General features: G+C 52.4%; 8 protein-coding genes across 8 annotated transcripts; 2 read left to right on the forward strand and 6 right to left on the reverse strand.

Annotated features, from left to right (window-relative positions):
• Positions 1 to 149: 149 nt before the first annotated feature.
• Positions 150 to 1,394, reverse strand: PG985_002977 (glycoside hydrolase family 43 protein; the record flags this gene model as incomplete). Its single annotated transcript, XM_066822746.1, has 4 exons — positions 150 to 689; positions 748 to 779; positions 833 to 989; positions 1,047 to 1,394. The coding sequence occupies 4 exons, from the start codon at positions 1,392 to 1,394 to the stop codon at positions 150 to 152; spliced, it is 1,077 nt and encodes a 358-aa protein (XP_066690178.1).
• A 5,358-nt stretch (positions 1,395 to 6,752) lies between these two features.
• Positions 6,753 to 6,974, reverse strand: PG985_002978 (uncharacterized protein; the record flags this gene model as incomplete). The annotated part of the gene is made up of 1 exon (XM_066822747.1): positions 6,753 to 6,974. The coding sequence occupies one exon, from the start codon at positions 6,972 to 6,974 to the stop codon at positions 6,753 to 6,755; it is 222 nt and encodes a 73-aa protein (XP_066690179.1).
• Positions 6,975 to 7,398: 424 nt separating this feature from the next.
• On the forward strand, positions 7,399 to 8,429 carry PG985_002979 (uncharacterized protein; the record flags this gene model as incomplete). The annotated part of the gene is made up of 3 exons (XM_066822748.1): positions 7,399 to 7,454; positions 7,509 to 7,879; positions 7,930 to 8,429. The coding sequence occupies 3 exons, from the start codon at positions 7,399 to 7,401 to the stop codon at positions 8,427 to 8,429; spliced, it is 927 nt and encodes a 308-aa protein (XP_066690180.1).
• A 397-nt stretch (positions 8,430 to 8,826) lies between these two features.
• PG985_002980 (uncharacterized protein) lies at positions 8,827 to 10,406 on the reverse strand (the record flags this gene model as incomplete). Its single annotated transcript, XM_066822749.1, has 3 exons — positions 8,827 to 8,958; positions 9,063 to 9,093; positions 9,712 to 10,406. The coding sequence occupies 3 exons, from the start codon at positions 10,404 to 10,406 to the stop codon at positions 8,827 to 8,829; spliced, it is 858 nt and encodes a 285-aa protein (XP_066690181.1).
• A 551-nt stretch (positions 10,407 to 10,957) lies between these two features.
• Positions 10,958 to 12,461, reverse strand: PG985_002981 (uncharacterized protein; the record flags this gene model as incomplete). Its single annotated transcript, XM_066822750.1, has 4 exons — positions 10,958 to 11,927; positions 11,969 to 12,085; positions 12,148 to 12,229; positions 12,293 to 12,461. 4 exons carry the CDS (start codon positions 12,459 to 12,461, stop codon positions 10,958 to 10,960), a joined length of 1,338 nt encoding a protein of 445 aa, XP_066690182.1.
• Positions 12,462 to 14,867: 2,406 nt separating this feature from the next.
• Positions 14,868 to 16,971, reverse strand: PG985_002982 (cytochrome P450; the record flags this gene model as incomplete). The annotated part of the gene is given in 7 exon segments (XM_066822751.1): positions 14,868 to 14,933; positions 15,013 to 15,992; positions 16,057 to 16,204; positions 16,215 to 16,337; positions 16,418 to 16,519; positions 16,584 to 16,699; positions 16,770 to 16,971. The coding sequence occupies 7 exon segments, from the start codon at positions 16,969 to 16,971 to the stop codon at positions 14,868 to 14,870; spliced, it is 1,737 nt and encodes a 578-aa protein (XP_066690183.1).
• A 346-nt stretch (positions 16,972 to 17,317) lies between these two features.
• On the reverse strand, positions 17,318 to 19,163 carry PG985_002983 (uncharacterized protein; the record flags this gene model as incomplete). The annotated part of the gene is made up of 2 exons (XM_066822752.1): positions 17,318 to 17,473; positions 17,508 to 19,163. The coding sequence occupies 2 exons, from the start codon at positions 19,161 to 19,163 to the stop codon at positions 17,318 to 17,320; spliced, it is 1,812 nt and encodes a 603-aa protein (XP_066690184.1).
• A 1,957-nt stretch (positions 19,164 to 21,120) lies between these two features.
• Positions 21,121 to 21,651, forward strand: PG985_002984 (uncharacterized protein; the record flags this gene model as incomplete). The annotated part of the gene is made up of 1 exon (XM_066822753.1): positions 21,121 to 21,651. The coding sequence occupies one exon, from the start codon at positions 21,121 to 21,123 to the stop codon at positions 21,649 to 21,651; it is 531 nt and encodes a 176-aa protein (XP_066690185.1).
• Between the last annotated feature and the right edge of the window lie 874 nt (positions 21,652 to 22,525).

A 22,525-nucleotide genomic window follows, 5' to 3' on the forward strand; every position in this document is an offset into this window, starting at 1 on the left:
AGGGGCAATTGTGTTTATGTTTTTCTGTCGTTCGGGATGGAGAGCAGCTATTGTCATCACTTTACACTAGATTATTTGTCTTTGATACGTCATGCTTGGCTGTATTGTACCCCTTCCGTGCTTTTTCAATCAAGCCCATAACATCCCTTCTACGATCCCCACTTCTTACTCAGCGCATCAAACAACGTCTGGTTGACCGGCAGGACACTCCCATGCCGCAAGTTGCTCGGGAACCCGCCCCGACTGCTCGCCGTCCACCGGTTGTCCCGCAAGTCGCCCGTGCTCTCGTAGGGACGGTACCCGTCGCCGCCGTAGAAGTCGAGCAAGACGTGCACCTTGCCCTCGACCAGGTTGTCGCGGTACGCCGCGGGGCCCTCGACCTGGGAGGCGATGGTGCCCGAGCCGCCGCCGCCCGCGCGGGTCCAGTTCCCGAAGAGGCCCGTCGTGCTGTACTCCATGAAGACGTTCTTGCGGGTCTCGTCCTTCATGAAGCGCACGTACTGCTGGTTGTCGACGTCTGGGTACAGCGGCAGGATGTCCAGGTCGATGATGCTGGTCGGGCTGCGGTCAATGTAGGTCTGCGGCGCCGTGAAAGTCCGAAAGTCTCGCGTGTAGGCGTAGCGTATTCGGATGTTGGATGGGGACCCGGTGTGTCGGGTATCTGACGCTGAGTACTGCGTGCGGTATTTCTACTTAGCGTAGGTTTCTGGGGTAATATGGATTCTGTAGAGGGCCTATAGGTCTTACGAATTTTGAGGCCCAGTGCACAAGGTATTGTTCTGCTCCAGTTAGCGAAGAACTACAACAAAGCGCTTGTCCGATTTCGACCAACCTTCAGATGCATCCCAAAGTGCCTCTGGTGCCCACACCATGCCGACTGTGCTGTCTTCAACTACAGCGAGCCGTTCGTTGCCCCAGTTGACCAGGTCGGTGCTTTCCCAGACAAATATGCCACGAGACCCAGTTCGTTGGGCAGCATCCCAGTTCGTCTATTGGAATTAGTCTTCTTCTTTCTCGATTTACTGGGTCTAATGGCGAGCCTATACTTTGCCAATATTCAAGTCCGTGCCAACGATGTACCACTTTCTGCCTTCGTCTTCGCCGCCTCCCTGCACGATAGCCGGGTCACGGACCCCGCCGGTGCCTCTAGTCGGTCTGATAACAGGCTGGCCTCGGTTGAGGGCGCGGAATGAGGTTGGGTTGTTCCCATTGCTTTGGTACAAGTAAACATAGGGGTCAGCACCCAGGAAGAAAGCCCCCAGGTATCCAACCAATTTGGTGTCGGCTTGCTTGGTCGACGCGAAAGGCGATTCGCGCAGACTGGCCAGCTCCGCTCGAGCTGACTGAGCCCAACCCGTTATTGTGAGAAGCCAGAACAGGCAGAGCTTTGCCATCGTCACTGCCTTGGAATGAAGTGGAAAGATGCGAATAGGGCTTGGGGAGTTCAATCAGATATCATAAGGGTTGATTAAGCGCCTTTCAGGCGGTGCGCATATTTGGAATATATATATAGTATGCAGGAAGACTATCGCGATACGAGTGGAAGAATTTAAAAGCCAGGCCATAATTTAGCCGATGTAGCTTTCGGTCGGCCCCAAAGCCTCCGGGGACCTGATACGGTGCAATCATGATGCCGGTACAATCAATGAACTTCGCTTATACTATATCCACCGATAATTTGTTCTCATTTAAGTTTCAGGGCCTACGGAACTTTGAGGGAGTAGAACTATGGACACTCCTGAGATACCTCCCGAAAGGGGGAAGCCCGCTTCCCAGATCCACCCACTGCCAGGTTTGAGACTCGTTGCTTTATGTTCGAGTACCGCTCATGGTCGGCCCCTGTGACAAGGGCTTGAAGGGTTTGGATCTGATTCAGCTAGTATTCGACTATGGCGCTTCTAAGGGCTTTGGTTCTATCTCCCTTCGTGAGGTCTGAAAGTGAGGCTATATATATCCACATTGGCCTGGATCGGTACGTCTTTCCCGAACCTGGATGTTGATCCTACGCGCCGTAGCCGTCTAGGAATGTAGTTATCCGTTGGGCCGGTATGCATGGCCGTTGGTCCTGTAGAGTAACTGTTGGATCTGCGTGTGACAGCCCCGAGTTAGTCATGTGTTTGGATGCAGCTGCGCGTGCTATCTTATTGCTTAATACGCTGCTGCCAAGTAGATTTCCACATGGCATGATTCCTGCCTCAAGTGGGGCTCGATTCAATCGAGTCCCTCGAGACCCGGGAGCTTGCGCAAGCAATTCTCAGGGGCTGTACCAGTCACACCGAGTTTTATCCAGCTTAAACACGGTTAGGATTCAAAGGTACATGGGACCTCATCAAGTTGATAATGTGGGTTCATCTTCTTTGAAGATCGGTGATGAGGAGAGAGAAGCCGGGAATCTAGTTTGCTTCCCTAGCAATCTAAATTCCATGGACACGGGAATGCTTACTAAACTTGACGGTTGAGGTGCGGGTTTTGGTCGAGTCTTCAATACTACCTTGTATCCTGATCAATACAGCGTTCTATTTAAGCCCATTTACCCCTGCTACAAACCCATTCACGACTTAAGTTCAGGCAGGACAGCAACCCAAGATCGACACTCATAATCTATCCTATTCCATTCGTATCGTACTAACTCTAACAATTAAACATATCATATAGAATAACTGCCATGAAAACCAAAGTGAGTTTGAGCGGTCTGGTGAAAGAATGCCAAACCTGGTTTCACACTTGCCTTAAAATACCAGCACCGTCAAAGGAAGGCCAGCTCGAGGAGATGTTCAACGCCTTCAATTGGTTCACAGAAGCATTAAACGCCATAGAATCCGATTCTTCCTCCCTAGATAGCCAGTTCATCGACATTCCTGGGGCAAGAGAAGAGGTAGAAGACAGCTTGGATGGTATTATAGTAGCGTTGTCCGAGTGCGAGAGACTTGGTCCGTTCCCATGTTACCCAAGAGATTCCCCGGCTTGATCTTGCTAACGTATATCAAGGTGATGAGATGGGAGGTCCTTCGGATCCATGGTCGGTACAAATGAACTGTATAGGTGCATGCATTGGAATTTTGATGTCAGTAAAGCGAGAGCTTGAACGGAATGCATTCAAATCCAGAAACATGCGGGCAGACCATGCACTTCAGGAAGATGAAGAAGCATTTCATCGTCTAAAAAGTTCAGTTGGGGAAGAGCAATTCCTTAACGATCCTGATATCGGACACCACGAAAGATATAGGAGACATCTTTTAAAGATTTACTTCCAGGACGAAGCTCGAATCGCAGTATCCCAGCGACGCTTGATTGAAGCAAATGTCGTTAGGAGAAACCGATTAATAACTGCTTTGCATGCTACAAATGGTGTTAGAGACACCATACCATCCAATGCGAGCCATGCTCCATCCTTGGATATACATCTCTTTCCAGGCTCGGGAAACAACATACATGGTAACATTGAAGAAGCTACGGTGCAGCTTGCGACAAATCTTGTCCTAGCGTCCGACAGAGCAAGATCAGTGGCTGCCAGGGACGATCTAGACAGTTCCGAGTGTCCAGCAGAAGTGGCTTTTTCCAGAGCCCGTTCTGTCGATCAATATTGCCAAAGCAGCACACAGATAGAGAGCAGTGGTGGTAAGTCCGGCCCAGTGCACTTACAAGAACAGGATTGACACATCATAGCCGTCATTTGGCAGAGGATTTGCAACCATATACTTGGATTTTGAATGGCTGTCCTGACCCACACTCTCTTTATACTTCAAAGTCGGATTGGATTGCCCACATGAGATCGTCTCACTTCATTGGGAAATGGTGGTGCCTGCCGTGCAAGGGGGGACAAAAGTCACTATCATTTGATGACGGAGCCAGCTGGACCATCCACGTGCAAACAACGCATGGAATCAGTCCCAAACACAAGCGGTTCGGAGACATGGAGGAAGCCAGCAAAGAAGAAAAAGCCCCGTTACAATGCCCACTTTGCCTATATAAGATGGACTCGTTTAGCTTCAGCGAGGTCCGTCGTGTCCAGGGCACATCTGAAACCAATAATCACCATTCTAAACACCTGGACCATATCGCGGACCACATCCGCGCGTTTGCGCTTGGTATTCTGCCTGATAATGAGGTGCGACCCAGCAGAGCTGGCTATTGTTAACTATCGAATGGGCAGTAAATAATGCAGTGCCTTTACAATATCAGATCAAGTTAAAAGTACCACCAGATCTGGGCGGAGGCCCGCTGCTTCCAGAGGGTGCGCTTGAGCTTGGCATTCACTTCTTTTCTAGGTCGCTATAATGACCTCAACACAGTGGGCATTTATCCCAGGACTGGCCCTGGGGCACATACTAATAACAGCATAGGGGTAAAAGTGACAAGATATGAAATACATTCTGTCGCAATGACTAAGGCGGCAATTAGCTAGGCTTGTTGAGGAGCCAGGCTTCGCGAATGCGGGATTATCGATGGAAATCGGAGGGTATGGAATCGCGATTGCTCGACTTACGGGAGACCTTCTTGTATGACCAAAGGATATTATATATTACCACTTTTATGAAAAGAGCCCTGATTTTGTGGAAGAAAGAGGTCGCCCGGACCCGACCGCACGAGCTTCTAGCCTGTCAGGTGTAGCCGTACTTCGAGGTCGCACGGCATCATCGCAGCGGACCGTCAACCCGCATGGCACAGGTTCTGCTGAAGGCGGGGCTTGATGCGAACGAGCCCGTACGCGTGCGTTTCAGCAGTGGCACTTTTTGATCTGTATTCCTCTAGTATCGTCTCGAGATGGAACCCTCTGGGACTAGCGACGTTTTAGCGGGCTTGCTTCTTCAGCGTGGTGGTGCACATGAGGACGTCCTGTCGTGATACAATGAGCCTGTAATTAGCAGTAAAGGCTACACGAGCAGCTCTCACTCAAGGATCTAAAGACAGCAATTGTAATATGGTGCATTTTGTATCAAGAACGAACGTTTATTGGTGTTCATGCTAGGGACGAGGTTAGCGTCCGTCACCCTCCGCGATGAAGGCCTCTCACTGTAATCGAGAGCCAAAAGTAATCAAAGCCAGCTGTTTTTGATGTTATTCCCAACTTGCATATCTCAGAACTGAATGGCCCCTCTGCTGTCATTGATCAGGGGATGGGGCGGAAGTTTTAATAGTGTAGTGATAGCATTTCCGCAGGCAATATGTCGTCGCATAAGTTCCCTATCCACCCAAGACTCAGTGATTGGCGCAACGCAAGAGTAATACAGAAGATTATTGAATATGAGGCCCACTGTCTGGAGACTGTCAATTAGCAAACTAGTCAGGAACGTTGATGGGTGTTGCATACATGTACGGCTTCTCTCCACTATCTTCGAGACGACCCCGCGCCACTCGATGAGTACCCGGGACTAGGTGCATTCCTTTCATAGCCCCTGCTATTCTCTTGAACAATGACATTTCCGCCGGACGAATACACCTCTTTCTTCTCTTTCTTTACAGTTGAACTGGCTGATCTGTAAGGGGCGGTCACTTGGGCCCCGGATGGAGTCCCACTGGGCGACCCGGTTGAGCTACCACCGCGGTCCATGGCCGTTCAGCTAGAGGTAATTTGTTTGGAGTATGTTCCTAATTTGAGATGATTGGGGTCGGAAATTGCTCCGTGGTACATTTGGGGAAATTGATGAGAAGAAGAGCGGGCATTTTGAGCTTGCCTTGAAAATCGATTCAAAAGGTTGAAGTGTGTGTCTGTCTGTCTGGAAAATTGCACTGATAGGCTGATTTGGGAGCAGAAGATGGGGGAGAGGGCCAGGAGGTGTGAGCCGGCAAAGTTGACTGGGTGAGGGGATAAACTAAAGGCGTATTCTTTGACATGGCCTTAAACGGATCTCCTCTATGGCTAGGATGCATATTTTTACCGTCGAGATGAGCGCCTTGCATCATGTTGTACCACATACTATTGCATATAACTAGAGTGGGTTAAGCTACTTAAGGCAGTAGAAGATCTTAACTTTGCCTTTGTGCATCAACAGCTAAACAGCAGTCTCTTATCGGATTCAGCTCTCAGATAAGGGGAAATGATGTGACCGGCAACCCAGGTAGGCCTCAGAGCCTGGTTTTAATCTACAGCCAAAACACCAAGCCCCCGCCCCCCTCCCCATCTTATTGATTAATCGACAGACACTGAATCGCTCCATGCTGAGTCCTCTTGCTGGGGCGCAAACGAAGATGCATCCAGTTCTACATGCCACTCAAGTCCGATCTATCAAGGTAAAACAGGGCCGTCTACTTCGTGTACTTTATGTGGCAGCCGTTACATGGCAGACGGCTCGCTCGATATCCCAAGCACAGCAGTTTAGGACTTCTTGTAATGTCACCATTCGCACATTCTTCAAGGTTGACCGTAGGAAATAACAGAACAAGTAGTTAGAGATGAGTATCACACCAGCGGTAAGGTATGTAAGAAAGCCCTTGGGCCGCTTGAAATCTGTTTTCCCTTATCTTTCTAAAATCTGATCTACTTTCCATTTATTATGTCTTCAAATGAGATCCCAAATATGTCGTATGCCATTTCACAGCTGGGCTGCATTTATGGTCGTATCGCCATGTATCCTATTCATCCATAAGAAGATTATCTCGCAGAGTGTCCTCTTTCCATACTGGCGTGCCAATTCGTTGAAGTGCGCCCCTTTTGGAGATCGACATATTCTCCTAAATGCTCAAAAAGTCGATCAGTCGACAATCCAGAGTGTCCTGGAAGAACTATGTACGCTGACTACTACTTACGTTTATCAACCTCCGGGTCTTCTGGGATTGTTGAGTGGCGGGGTTGCTACACGATCATTGGCATGTTTGTGCTTGGGAGCTTCGCCCTCGGGAGCCTTGCCCTCGGGAGCGTTGTCGTCGGTGAAACTATCGAGGGAAGGCGTGTCCTCTGGTTCTTTCTTCTTATTCTTCTCCCTAGGGTCGATGCTACCGCCGTGCCTAGCAAACTTGTGTTGATGTTTAGGCATCTCCTATCAAACGAACCAAGTTTGGAGGGGCTAAAGTAGCGGTAGTTATTGATCAGTGATGATAGTAGTGAGTAGTAGCTCAGCTCTTCTTGGATGCTGACGAAAAGAGGGGAAAAGAGAAAGCTCTGAGAGATTATTGCCCAAGGGGAACGCGTGGGGAAAAGGCCTTGGTGGCTGTGCTACGCCCGCGCCTTAAACATCAGATGCGATCTTACAAGAAAAGAAAAAGAGTGGCTGGAGTTTCGCCTGTTGATTCTGGTGTGAGGTATCTGCTGTTTTGATTGGTTTCGGCTGCTCCGGAAGCCGATGACTTTTATCCAAGATGCGGAGACTGCAGAGCCTGATTTCAAGCCTGTCCGCCACTCCTTGATGTGTAGGGGCGGGGATCACCGCTCACATCAGGCTCCAATACCTGCTGGCAAAGATGTCGCCAGAACTAAGCAATGTGGTGAGCGAAGACGAGATCGAATATAAACCATGGTAAGTTGCGTTTGTCCTTTGGTCTGGGTGGGATGTCGCTGAGTCGCGCCTCAGGAAATACACTGGATACAAGGATCTTGCCTCGTATATGGCATCAGACCAGGATTTCTTCGCCGTCCGCCGTTTCGACCGCCTACATACACGAGCCATATTGACCCTCCAGGCTCGGCTTGAAGAATGCGAAGAGAAACTGGATAAACTAGACCACAAGTATGCGTCACCACAAGTCATGGCAGTTGGGGCAGAGCCCCCAGAGATTATCAATGTTCCTTATGGTGGTGTCAGTCGGGAAGAAAAAGCAAGGCTCGATGAGAAGCACGGCGAATGGTCTACCCCGAGGGACATCAACAATGGAACGGTTCGTGATGACATGCCAGAACGAACAGCACTGATTGACGAGTATACTGTACTCTTAAAGAAATACGGTTCGTTGGATCTAACTTATATCACTTGTCCTTGCTAAAAGATTCAATAGATCGCCTCTTATTGGACTATTCCCAACTTCGAGCACAGAAAGCGGCTCCATCCTGGAATGTCAACAACGTGCAGAATTGGTTCAGAAACAACCCTGGTGCCATCATGCCGGACGAGTCCACTTTCCCCGACCACAAGACAGAGTTGCTATCTTTATCGAGCGACGGCGGCACTTTTGCGCGCCGATTCTTTGAAAACAGCGTGCTATATCCCATCGGGAAGTCTACAAGTCTTTTCACTAAAACGCCGCGCTTCATGACGCCAAGAGACGCAAAGAACGTTCATATATTTAGTGACGAAGCTACTGAGACTGTAGCCACTGCCGGAACATTCTTTGTCGCGGCATTAATGCTCATCACTCCGCTGTGGATTCTTCAGGCGATTCAAAGCATGCACCTGAAGCTTGGAGTCATCACCATCTTTATTGTCGTCTTTCTGGGCTTCTTGACATACGCGACAACAGGAAGGGCTTTCGAAAGACTGGCTGCGACTGCTGGGTAAGTGACCAAACCCCTTCAAAAGGCTAGTCGAACTTGGCTGCTGATGTCCTATTCAGATACTGTGCGGTGTTGGTCGTATTCCTCCAACTGGGGAAAACAGGACCTTAAGGCGATGCAATCAGAGCCAGATTCGCATGATTGGCTATTGATGCATAAAGATTGCGTGTTCTTGGTTGAGATGGACAGCGGGGCTGGAGTAGCCAGGAGATATTAACTATCCGGAGGAAACTAGCGTTTAGTTGACGAATTGTAAAGAGTATTTCTGAGTGTATGTTGATGTCGTCTAACGTGACTTCACCGCTCACACGGGCCTTCATTTCCTGTTTCACTCCATATACGACCACAAAAGTTGCTCCATGTGCTCGTTTATCCTGATCCCTGGGAAGGGTGAAGATTTGTCATTGCTTTTCGCCCACCCGGCCGTCCAGGAGATCATCTCCTGAGCTCGCCAGGGCTCCACGCTTTGTCACTACGTTGACAAGAGACGGTGCCTCAAGCGCGTAACGAGTGTATTTCTGAAAGAGTAGATACTACAACATTGTCAGCCATAGAAGCAATGTGCAAATGAGAAACTGGGCATCGATTCTCAGGGGCAACGGCGAAAAGTACGCGATCCAAAAAAAGCAAAACATACAACACCGAGGATTCCCAGGTCGTCACCGACCCTAGTACTAATTCAGCTCTCTGAAGCTTATATATGGGAGAGCGGACGGGATCCCTAGTATTCAGCAGGATATGGTCGTATGTGAAAGAAAGGGTTGTTGCGGTGGTTCATAAAGGGAGCATTTGCTGAATCTTCGTGCCGTTTGGCAACCCCATCATTTGGTGCTAACACACCGAGGATCCACCCCTCCAGATTGTCTCCATGGAACTTGAGTACTGAAGTACTGAAAATCTTATATATTTCGCTAAGGTGTATTGCTCTTTGTGTTTAGTTGAAAAGAAAAATAGCCGAAACAATATGAGCCAACAAGATGGAGACGAACGGATCTATGAAGGGGTTGACAGGGGGGTGTCAAGGCGCCAACTGAAATTGGGCAAATATACAGTCAGTCTATTTCTATCTGATATATACTACGCGATTAAGCGGCGGCATTAAGTGGTTGCGGTCGACCCGGTCCTACAACCGGCAAAGGAAACATCAAGTCCAACGTTGAAAGTATCAGCTAAGCGTCGCCGCCAGCGCAACCCCAACAGCCCCCAACCAGAACCCCATCCCCGAACAAGGCCGAACCCCACCCGCCGCCGCCGAATCCTTAGACGAAGACGACGACTTCACATACTGCGGAAACTCCCGCGCGAACGCGGCCGCATTCTCAGTCGAGTTGCGAAAGATATCCGGCCGCGGCGTCCCGCCCTTCCACGTGACCGTCAGCCCGCTCGCCCGGCGCGGCCGGACCTCGAACGGCACCGTGGCAAAGTACCAGTCGGAGCCACCGTCGACGGTGGCGGTGCGGACGTAGCCGCCATTAATATGACCGCCTTCCGTCATGTCGGCGGCCTCGGGCGGGTTGTCGTAGCCCTCGGTGCCGGGGTAGAGCTCGAACCAGCAGAGGCGGCCGGTGGTGGCGTTGGGGGCGAAGAAGTCGCCGTGGAACCAGATGGGGTTCCGGCCCGGGTTGAAGCCCGTCTCGAAGCCCATGGTGCCCTCCTCCAGGAGGGGCATCTGCTCCCACGTGCCGTCGCCCGACTTGGAGGGGCGGCCCTGGCGGTCCCAGAAGGTGCTGTTGGACGGCCGGATGGGCTCCGAGGACGGGGTGTGCGTGCACCGGTACAGCATGTAGGACTTGAGGCGGCCGGGCGTGTACCAGCCGCCGAACATGTTGTCGCCGTCGGAGAAGTTGAGGGTGGACTGCGCCAGGCCCGACGTGTAGTCGGTCAGCGGGCGGTCCAAGGGCGGCGGGAACGTGAATTGGGCATGGACGGCGGCAGGTAGCACAAGCGCCAGAAGCGCGGTGGGTAGCATTGCTAGGCGCATGCTGAAAGAAGTTGATTGGCGCCCTGAGAGCCAAGGGCGATTGAAAGACAGTATACCCTTTCAGCCCAACAGCAGCAGCAGCAGAATGGAAGAAGAGATCGACGCATTCCCAATTCTCGTGGCGGAAACGACTTGTTGTGATCCACTCTGGCGCCTTAAACGTCAAGACGGTCCTGCCCCTTAGCTCCTAGTAAGCGAGATTACCCCTGGTACCTGACTTATGTCATCCGCACCCGACTCGGCCGGACTCGGCCATTATCGCATCGGGAAGCACAAGCTCTCTTGAACGTCATCTACAAAGAAAAAAGGAATGAATGGTGAGTGCATTAGCTGTCAATAGGCAAAACATGGACGAAGACGTTGGTTATAGTGGGATAGCTTGAACATTCTGGGTATCATAGGTAAAAGACTAATAAGTTTCCAAGAGCATCGAGACCATCAAGCAACATGCATCTATCCCGTCTCTTGGCATGGTACTTGGAGAATAAAAAAAGGAAACTGTATGTGTAAACGATAGGAAGGGCAACCCCGGCGGTATAGCAGTGACAACCCTACAGAGGCTCCCGCCAAACAGGCAGGAACACAAATATTAGGACGCCGATGCTGGCGAAGATGGCACCGCCAATGAGAGACTGGGTAACGATCTTGCGCTGGAGGTTCCGGAGGTGCTGGTCCTGCACCTTCCACTTGCGGTCAAAAATCATCATGCGGGACACGAAGCGCATGAACCGGGACTTGCGCGCGTGCTCGGACAGCACAGCCGGGCTGTCATCGTAACGCTCCCATGGTAGAGGCTGGCGGCGGGAGAACAGAAGCAGGAAGAAGCAGCTGCCGCGGAGGCCGGAGAGGACCAGACTAAGCCCGACCCACCAGAGGGGCCAGGCGGCGAGGACACTGGCGCGGCTGTGGGCGTGTTCTCGGGGCGTGAAGGCGAGCAGCAGGGCGGTCAGGAGGCCGGCGAGGGTCAGCACGATGCCGGCCGAGGTGGCCATGCACACCGTCTCGAAGGTGCCGTTGCCGACGCCCAGGCGGATGAAGTTGCGGTGCGAGCAGTTGCGCAGCAGGCCGTAGACATGGTCGGCGACGGGCTTGAGGCACGCCGGGTCGGACGAGGTGCGCAGGGCCTGTACCACCTGCTCCCGCATTGCCGGCGGGATGTTGAGCTCGCTGCGGGACCCGGGCAGCAGGAAGGTGTGGACGACGGCGCTGAGCTCGGCGCGGTGGTGTCGGTCCGCTTCGGGGATGATGCCGCCTTCCGTGGTCGGGCGCATCGCCTGCTGCCAGCTGAGGGTCTTGCGGGCTCGTGCGTTGGCCGGGGTTTCCTTGAGCTCCTGCTCTTCTTCATCCTCGTCGTCGTGGTAGGATCCGCCCTGGGTGGAGTGTACGCATTTCGTCCCACGGGCGCACTTGGTCTCGGGGCTGATGAGCTGGGCGATCTTCTCCACGGTTCCGTCGGCTGTAGGAGTGAGACTCGAATCAGTAATGCGCGACAGCATATATGTGACAATAACAGATTCATACCTATTTCCGGGTCGTAGTTTGGTTCTTTTGTGTCCACTGACGTATCATCTCCATCAAACGTTTCCTCTGCGAGGGTTGTGGCTGAGTCGATCATATGTAAGCCGCCATCGCTTTTTCCAAAGGTGCCATTCCGGTAGTTCTTCTCATAGTTCTTGAACCTTGTTTCGCATGTCAGCTCCGGTACATTAGACGAGGGGGGGTGGAGAGCGGCTCGACTCACCAGATGTAGAACTCGAGGTTCTCAGGCGAGTATTCAATGTACTTCAGATACATGTAAAAGTCGTACAGCGACAAAGGACTACCTATATCCAACTTGTCAGTATGTGTCCGGTGTAGCTGGAGAGCAATGAATGAATTGGCCTTACATGTCTTGTTGGCCAGCACCCTTTCGAGAGCAAGGCTCCGGGGAACGGAAATCTTCCCCCTTCCATCTGGACTAAGCGATCTCCTCCCACTGACGATGGCGCTTGAATACTCTTTGATATCTCTGTACTCGGGTTTCTTGTACCAGACGAGGCACGACGGCAACTGCATTGTGACGGCTTGGGGTTAGGCAACTGGCTACAACGAAGTGCTATCGACGAAGTCGGTTATCGAGGGGCTGAAAAAGGTGAACAGTTGAGTAAGCAGTCAGCCAGGGTAAGGTGGTGAAGGAAGTAAATGAGTAGACAAACGCGGGGAGTGGTTCGCGCGGGAGGGTGTCTCATTCTTTATGAGATGGCAGCTTTGACAGGCACGCTCTCTCTGGCTTGAGTCTAGGTACCTTGGTATGTACGCATGTACTTCCGCACGCACACACGAGCGTCCCCATTCTGAGCGCATCTGCCGTCCGGAGCTAAGCAGGCGTTGTCGCCTTCCCCACTCAGTCGGGTTCGTGTATGTGTGTATCTGCGCAACAAGACTTGACATAGTGGACGCCGCTACTACATTATTTAGAGCGCTTGCTAGGGTATGGGCACATGGAAACCACATCGAACTTTGGGAGAAATTTTACTACACATCGCTCAAGCCCGTCGGATGCAGAACGACAACGTCAAAAGAAAGAGGCGGCCAATGGGGACTCCCTTCGCAGCAGCTGCACATGGCTTTTTCCCGAACCACGATGTTTGCGAAGATCCACGGGTAAAGTCTGCAGAGGCGGCTCATTTCCCAAAGCGGACAGCACATCGTTGCTTTTTCTTCTTCTTCTTTCCTGGCAGCTGAAAAAGCCCTGCCGTCCTGCAACCCTCCCACCTCTGTTTCCCATGTGCTCAGGCACCGCAAGTCGTATCAACGGGCTGGTTTAGTGCTAGCCCGGGGCGGGCGGGGGCCCTTTCAGCTGAGCCTGTCCCTACTGTGGTGGGTGCTGAGTCGGCGCCGTCGCTACAGCTAAGCGGACAAGCGCATGGGCTATCTTCCAGTCTATTGAAAAAAACCGAAGCCGGCAGGTGGACATTCGCAAAAAACTCGGACCATCCAAAGAGAACACAGCGTCCAGCGGCAATTGTCACGCTTATTTCCGTCGTGATCATCTGCCGGATGGTCGAGTTGAGAGTGCGAGATGCCACTGATTGGCAGACAATGCTCAATCGGTGCGGACTACCCCATATACAATGGGCTACGGGGATGAGCCAGCGGATACTGATCGATAGCACGTTATCGTTTGTGTTCTGTTCCCTCTCTCTGTCGCCTACTGCTTGCTATTACTCATGGCGTTGGTTGCTTGGCTTTGTCGTGGCGGGCACGCAATGCAGCACGGACGCCCCCATTTCATTCTCAGGCCCCTTGGCGAACTTCCGCCCACAAAGTCGGTCGCTGTGGTCTTCGATGGTCCCTCATGGTGGCACCGACACATACTTAGTACACAACAAATTCATGGCTGTCCTGAGCGACAGCGCTGACACTGACAGGCCTGGGATAAAGTGGACCGTCCCAGGCCGTTCCACGTGGTCCTCGAGTCCAGCTGCCTCCAATAAGCTTTTTGGCCCTGAAAATCCGTCGATCCCGACCCATCCTCCCGGGCAGGACGGCATGGCAGCAATTCTTTTCCATTCTAGTTGGAAACATCTTTCAATCGGTTGCCTCTGGGCCTCCCTTGTCCCAATCTCGTCCCAATCTCTTGCAGAGCTTTATTTGATAGCTAGTTGATTGACCAAATACCGATCACCACCGGTCAAATCCCCTTCGGCGCGGCGGCGAACTCTATTGGCCCAGGCGAACGGCTAAGATCTTTACCGCAGCTCATTGCCGTTTTCAGCACGAGAGGGGAGATTCCACACCTAAAATCTTCGATGCAGGAGATGACATTCCGTCCCACGATGTCATCTTCCAGATGCGGCCCATTTCCGCAGCGCCAAGACGTTCTATTGGCTGGCGGAAGGTCTTCCCTTCTGCCGCTATGATCGGCTCCTCCTCAATACACTGGGGACTTCACTTCCTGGCAGTCATTGGCGGCCAACGTCCAGCACTACAGCGTAGTGTACCTACCAAGCTAGGCTAGCAGACTGCGGGATTTGTATAAGGCACTCGCCATCAATCTGCCTAGATAGGGATTGGCTAGTCCAAGGACGCAAGAAATGAGTGCATCTCACATCGCAATTCCCTAAACTACCGCTATTGGAAATCCCATCTTTTGCTCGATGAGATCTTTGCGGGCTACCAGATAAAGACACACAGATGACCCTCCATAGCTGCCCCAGTTTGATCTAGATTGGACCACTGGATGCAGGGACAAGGAGTTTTCTGATGGCGCCTGGCTGTGTGGTACTGGAAGAGATCCGTTGACATATCTCCTATTCAGATCCGGATCGTGCAAAAGGAGCCAGTGCACCTGGTGCCTGGGATGATGTCGGGTAAACGAAGCGGGGATCGCCACTCGGCAAAACTCAGGGTATACCTCAAATCCATATCTTTAAGGGGTATACCCGCCCCTCGACCTTAGCACGGATGATATACAACTTGTTAGCGGTTCTCTCCTGGTGACAAGCCTACTCGCATCATCATTCCGTCCACAGGCCTGCCGGTAATCTGTATTGTCTGGTAGACGTCAGCTTCATCAGCCTCAAGAGCAGGTTTTCCTGATAGCCAGGTTTGCGAAACAACTCACGTTGTACAATTCCGATTGAACCTTGTAATAGCGGCCTTGATCATCCAGGACTGGCCGGCCACTGTTGTCCAAGTCCAGCTCGCCGAGGCCCACTTTGGCGAAGTCGTACCGACGGGCCACGAAGGCAAGGATGACGCGCGCCTCGATGTTGGCCAGCTCCTGGCCGATGCAGTTCCGGGGCCCGCGTTCAAAGGCCCGCCAGGCACTGCTTGGCGTGGACCCGCTCCCGCTCCAGTCGCTGTCGCTGCCTTTGCCATTGCTATTGGACCATGTCCCCCGCTCCTCACCAGGGGGCAGCCAGCGTTCGGGCACGAATTCGTCGGCCGTCTCGCCGAATACGGCACGGTCGCGGTGGATCATGTAGTGGTTTAGATAGACCCATGTGCCGTCCAGGTTATACTCGTCGTCTTGGGACGTTGAAACCACAAATCCAGTACCAGGTGGTACTGCGCGCACCGTGCCGGCAGGCGGATACAGCCGGAGCACCTCCTTAATGACCGCTCCTATGTACGTCATGCGGCGAACAATGTCTTCTCCATTGCCGGGCTCGAGAAGCTTGCGGCGTACCACTTCGGGGTCTCCCGCGCCGCCCTCTTCGAGGCCGAACAGGCTGTCCAGCTCCTCGTACACTCGCTGAAGCGCGTGTGGCGTGCGGGTCAGCTCGTATATGGCCCAGATTATCGTGGTGCTGGTCGTGTCGTGGCCCGCGAATAGGAAGGTCTTGAGCTGGTCGCATGTTTCCTCCATAATCTTGGGGGTGAGCGTTTCGACTTCCTGCAAGCTCAGCGCCAAGACTGACCGGGATTTGTCGGGCGTTTGCTTGTCTTGAGACAGCTGATCAGTTGCCGTCCTCCTCGACTCGAAGCTGCGCCTCACAATTTCCTCCAGAAGCTGCGTGTTACGCCTCCCAAGAACAAGCCGCTTAGCATGTACAAAAGGGGTCATCCACCCAGGTGGTTGGAGCTTGCTGTCGGCAAAAGCTATGTGAGGTCTGGTGTCTTAGCACCCAATAAGTAACACAGTCGATGTTGGGTATACACGTACTCTTGATTACCGCCTTAAAGTTGCGGATCAGCTCGCCTTGGTGGGCAGGGTCCTTGTTCTGGGCCTCCATGTCTTCGCCCATGGTCACCGCTCCAATGACGTCGAACGTGAGATTCGTGGTGATCTCGTCTAGGGGAAAACGACTCTCCTGTCTGTACGAAGCTGTCAAGGAGTTTCACAAACGGGCCCGCTTTGTCCACTAGGACTGGTAGGAGAGACATCAGGTGTTTGGGCGCAAATCCGGGGTTGAATCTCTTGCGCACATCTTTCCACTCTTCATTCTGCATGAGTGAGATTAGCGAACGAGCTAAAAACAGCTGCGTGCAAAGATGAGGGATGGGCAAACTGGGTAATCGCATACCTGCTTAAACAAAATGGACTTTGAACCGATCAGAGTCATGATGCGCTCCACGGAGCCCGATTTCAGCACACTATAAGGGAAGTGGCTTGATGGTCTCGCTACCTGATGACGGGGGCAATGAAAATATCAGCCATCTGCGCCGCTAGCGAACCACAGGACTGCATACCTGCTCGGCAACCTCGTGGCTCCTGATGACAACCATCTTGGGGAAGACGGGCCAGTTGTCCACCATCATCACCGGTGGGTCCCCCAATGCTCGGTTCATCTCGGAAAGGACCATGTCTGTTCAGGGTTTCCCCGCACAATCAATCAGCCACCGCCCGGCACCGACTGGAAGATCAATGAGACTAACCTGGGTGGCGATTCGTGATTCCTCGCTTGATGAATTCGTCGAATAGCTTCAGATGGCCCCAAAGGAGCGACGAAGGGTGCTGCGGAAGGTGGGCGTGGGCTACGAGACGCATGTGGTGCAGTCTCCGGTACAGGTACGTGGCAACGATTGCCAGCGCTGCGACGGCAAGCGCCTGCGCAGGGCGTGCTAGAATGCTCTCCATTGCTTGTTGGCGTTTGAGGAATAGGAGGAAAGGATGACCGAAGAGTCAGGCGGCAGCTGCCGGGTAAAGATATATATGGAAAGGCACGATTGCAGTTGGTGTGACGGCGCAGCTTCGTTACGCAACATATTAGCATGCATGGACGCAAGGGTGCAGCTGGGCATACAGGGATCTAAGAATAGACAGGTGGGCCTGAGATTGATAGGCGCACATGCACCCACTTGGTATCGATGTTGACTGTCACGAAAACTTTCTTCTCATTGATATCTAGTAGTTGAATGCCTGGTTATCTAGCGACAGCGACACGAGCAGCTATAGGCCGTAAATGGCAGTTGCGATTTGGATATTAATCTGTATTCAGGAATTGCTGGCAGCAATAGCCGTGGGCTTTCGGCCCGGCCAGCGCAAATGCAGCTTCCGCAGCAATTTGTCTCGTCGTCGCAGCTTCCCTGAGGACTTGCCACCGTTCTCCCCCGAATGTCTGATCCTGCAGATAGCGCCACTGTTTCCCCAAAGACGGTTTCACCTGAGCTCACGCAAGAATTCGTCGTGTCGTCTGGACGTCCCGATTCAGTCACCAGGTCTGTCGCTTCCGCCACCTCAGTTGAAGTAGAAGACATAATAACATCCTGGTCCTCGTCCTCGATCCCAACGTGGTCCTCGCTTTCAATATCGTCCTGTTCGATACTGATGACGGCGAACTTGAAGGCCGTCTTGACCGTTTCCCCAGACCCGCCCGAGCTCGCGCAGGATGTGACCTCGTCATCTGGTTGCGCAGCATCAGTCGTCACGTCTGCTTCTTCCACCGGCACCTCCCCCTCGTTGTCGCTGCGTAAAGCGGAGGTAGGAGAAGTGGCATCGCTCTGTCCCTCTCCATCGGGCTCGTTGCCAGTCTCTTTGACACCACTGGCCAAAGCCTGGACCATCGTCTTGACCGCCTCCCGGGTTTCGTCCCGCAGCGTTCGCAGCAGTTCCTCGCCCTCTTTTCGCATTGCCTTGATCTCGCGGCTCTGTGCGGCAAGGCTGTCTCTCCACTCGCCTGTCGCTTCCTCGAGGGCCATCATCATGGACTCGGCCTGGGCATTCTGGGCTTCTTGCTGGAGGGAAAGCTTGGATATCTCTGTTCTCAGCTCGTCATAGGCGGCCAGGTTGTTCTTCTGGGACTTTCTGCCTTCCTGCTGGGGAGATTCTTTGCGCAGCTTGGGTAGTTCCTTTCTTAGTTCGTCGAAGGCCAACTTGTTCAGCTTCTCCGAGTTCTCCCGTGTCTCATTGAAGAAGTCGTTGAAGAGCTTCCGGATCTGACCCAGGGCGTCCTGCTGTGCCACCTCCTTCCCTTTCTCCAGCTCGTTGATGCCAGAGCCCGGCTGCTGAAGAGATGATCCGCACCGTTTTGCAGCAGACTTTGCCAACAGTAGCTCCTGTTCCATATCCTTAAGCGAGACCATGTCGCAGCCCAATTCGGAACCCAAGGGGCTACGGCAAGCCATAGCGAATCTGGTGGCCGTCAATCGAGCTTGCTGGGCCAGTTTGTCTGCCCGCATATTGCCTTCCACTCCATTGTGACCTTTAAGCCAGTGGATCTCCAGCCGTACCTTGCCCTCCTTCAAGAGAGGCTGGACGCTCCTCCACGATTTTGTTAGCTGCAGTATATGGGCGTCGCTCATAAGCTTGAGCTTGGTTTCATTTGTCGAGATTTTCTGGAGATTGCCGATAGCGTCTCGGGAGTCGGCAAAAACGTAAACACGCAGCGGTTCCCGTTTGCCATCAGCTTCGCAGTGAGGCTTAGCGAAGAGATCCTCAGCCTCTCTGTGCACGACACCCAGGGCGGCCCCAAGCGCTATTTCTTCAAAACCGCGGTTTGCGGGTCCTCCAAAATAGCCGTACGCCTCGTCCTCCCAGGCGGCTGGGACAGAAGATTCCGCCTCTGTGGACTCCAGATCGTAGAACCGTCGATATACCACGGCGGCGCCTGATATACCAGTGACAAGTTCGTAACTGCTGTCAGTAAAGAGAACGAGTCTTCTTCCGAATATGGCATTCTGCTCCGCCTTGCAAATCTGGATCGGAAGGATGCGTGTCTTGTTCTTTTGAACATTACCATTACCTAGGTCCACAAATGCTGGGTTGGGAAAGTCCCCAAGATAGAAGGATTTTACCCATTCGGAATGGTTTCCTGCATACGCTTCGGCCATTGCTTGTTTCGTGCGCGGCGTTGGTTTCTTGTGCCGGGGAGGCTTTTGGCTGATTGAGGCTATTCCCTTCCGGGGACCCGTGGGAATGTTTGAGTTTTGGGGAGGAACTGCCTGCATAATTGCTGAAACTTCGGGCATGGCGGGAGTCTCGGCTTCAGTCCGAGTTGACCGAGCCACATCAATGCCCGCAATACGGCTCTTGATGTCAGCCTGGACGTCACTGATAGATCTGCATCGAGATGGAGGAGACTGGGCGTTGGCGTCGGTATGACTTGTTGAGGCCAACGAACCAGCTGCTGTTGATGGTCGTGGTGGTAGTAGGAGAGGTGTCCTCGTGGGCTCCGTTGCGGGAGACTTGATTACATGGTCAGAAGCTGTTTGACCATTGTTCTCGCTTGAAATGTTGACACCCTGGGTGCCTTTGTCAATGGGTTGATTGTCAGGCACCTGTCTGGTGAGATGAACCCCCCATGCTGGTCTTGGGATACCGGACAATAGCCCGATTGAATTGTTGCAAGCCGATTGTTTATCAAATAAGTTCTGCACCGTGGCCGTGAGGCCCGAGTATTGTACCGGCTGATCCATGGTGTCTTGGTGGGCTTATTATAATCAACGGTGGTGTGAAATGTTCTCTCGAAATTGACTGTCCCAGACGGGTATAACTCGATGATAACTTGAGATCCATGACATGAAAGATTGCTCGTTGTTATATGGAGGAATTCATAGTCAACGGAGATGGCCCGTAATGCGCGGGGTTGTTCAAGGTTTACCTTGAGGTTTAAATCGGAGATACCATACAAATGCGACATGATGGAAGTCTTTCAGGTTCGCAGCGAGACTTATATCTGGTTATCATTGGAGAATCGCTATATGTGGCTGTATCATGCTTCTCTGCATGCGTCGACTTGGTCGAGTCTCTAGTCGGTGACCATGAGGTTGTTTCATTTGTTAGTCTCTCAAACCTAGATTCTGTGTCATTGGAAGTCAGCCCAGCAGAACACGAAGACATACAATACGCAGTTTCTCACTGTATTTAGTTTGAAATCGAAAGGAGACCTATAAAATGGCTTTCGCAGCAATGGGGAAGTGGTTTTGGGGTTGCTCTAGATGTGATATTAGAGGCAAGTAGCAAGGCGTAATTGTGGTTAAGACCCGCCGCCATGTAAGGTTTAGCAGCTCCCCAAAGATCTTACCTGGGAGGTCCCCAACTCAACCAGGAGCTCTTCGCGGGGTTACCCTGGAACTGAAAAATGCCCCCCTTATCCACCCACTAGAACAGAGCAAACTCCCACCCACCAACGTCTCGATCATAAGTCCATCAACCAACCCTATTGCCCACACACCCACACACACAGCTTCCACAAGTTTGACCTGGTATCCTGGACACCATTAGCGGTCTATTTTTTCAACAAATAAGAACCATCTGCCTGGTTAGCTCAATCGGTAGAGCGTGAGACTCTTAATCTCAAGGCTGCGGGTTCGACCCCCGCATCGGGCTCAATTCCTGATGCATCTGATTCAATCAGATACCCTTTCCTTTTGGCAAATTTCTATGTTTTTGCTGGATAGCGGTTTGGCTGCCAGATGGAGACAGTATTGGTAAGCTGAACAATTCGTCACCAGTATGAATATATTTTGGATTGAAACATGAATTAGTATTGGGAGAATTGATCCACGTGGTGAGCAATTCTGCCATGTTCCAATGGCGATGGCGGGCTATGTCCCCCAATGCCTGACGCCTGAAGGAAGCGCTAAAGTCTGTCGATTGCAAATGTACCTACCTAGGTAAGCACCAAAAAAACATGCAGCAATCAGTGAGGACGCAAGCAACCCATTCCAGAGTCTGCCAGTGATTAACAAATTGGATTATTTCTCTTCTCTGTTACATCGCCACTCATCCCACGATATTAGCCCAGTAGAACGTGGCACGAAACAGCGCCCTAATGACATGGCCATCATGGAGGCAGTATGGGAACCGCTGACTCCCGGCGACATCGAAGCCGTAATGCGCATTGCCGACGTGATCCACTCTACGCTCCCTGAAGGCGAGCACGTCTTCGCCGAACGTGTCAAGTTGTTTCCTGAAGGGTGCCTGGCACTCGTGAAAGACTTGAATGGCGGCGGCAGAGAGCTCTGCGGCTACGCCATTTCGCATCCAATCCGACCCCGCCAGCCGCCTGCTCTGGACGCTGCGCTTGGGGGCATCCCGCCCGAGGCCACCCAGTACTACATCCACGACTTCTGCGTCCTCCCCGAATACCGGGGGAAGAGTCTTGCGAGCCAGGGCATCCGCCGACTTCTCTCGGTCGCCGCCGACACTGAGCGCTTCCCAGACGGCGCTTGTCTTGTCTCGGTATACGGCACTGTGCCCTTCTGGGGTCGCTATGGATTTCGACCGCCCGCTTCAATCGATGCGACTCTGGCGGATAAGGTGCATGGCTACGGCGAGGATGCCTTGTATCTCGAGAGACCTGCAGCATCATCGTGACAGCATTAGTCCAGGTCAATGAATGAGGTAGCCCCAGCCGATAGGCGCCCTGCTCGTCACCTACCCTACTGTCTTGCACTCCTCAAAATGAAATGCCCATTTGAGACCTCTGGAATCATCTTCGGGCAAGAGGAAAAGCGACAGATGTAAGATGTTACGAATGGATTGACATTGTTTCGGACAATCAAGAGCCAGTGCTACTACATTCAGTAGGAGCACAAGCAACTGTGCAAATGATGCCGGCCCACACTCCGGAGTCAACGCCGGAACTGGATCGGTCGTACCCTTCCTTTCATTTGATCTCTACTTTGAATAACTCGTCCACGCTGGCAAAAATATTGGTGTGCCCCCACGCCGGATTGAACGACGGACCTTTGCATAGCCTGCAGGTTACAAGTGCAACGCTCTACCACTGAGCTATAAGGGCTAGTTTCGGACGAAATCTTCTAGAGATGCCAGTTGGGCCACTATTCAACCCCATACTAGTGCCAAGCTAGGGGGAATTGCCATTCGCCTCAACACCACATTAGGAAAATGCACTTACATGAGAAAGAATTTCAATTATACTGATGAACATTTGCCTCCCGATCCCAATGCACTTAATGGCTCTATTTCAATTCTTCTCCTGATGCTCCTGGTTCTAGATATAAGCCTGGCAACGCTGAATCCTCCAAGACTTGGGATGTACTCAGTGGGATTTTGCCTCTGCAGGAGCGCATCCTTGGATGCTGTCAAATCGATGCCACTTCCATCGTGCATGACACGGGCGTTCCGTTTCTCCTTGCATGCAGCTCTATATAAAATGTATGAGTTGAGAGTTCTCGTGGTGGAAGGAGCTCCAGTGCTAGTTAAGTCCAGACTCTCCACTCCGATC

Source organism: Apiospora marii (genome assembly GCF_038362585.1).
Source record: "Apiospora marii strain CBS 49790 chromosome Unknown utg000002l_segment0_segment0, whole genome shotgun sequence".
Classification (NCBI taxonomy): Eukaryota; Fungi; Ascomycota; class Sordariomycetes; order Amphisphaeriales; family Apiosporaceae; genus Apiospora; species Apiospora marii.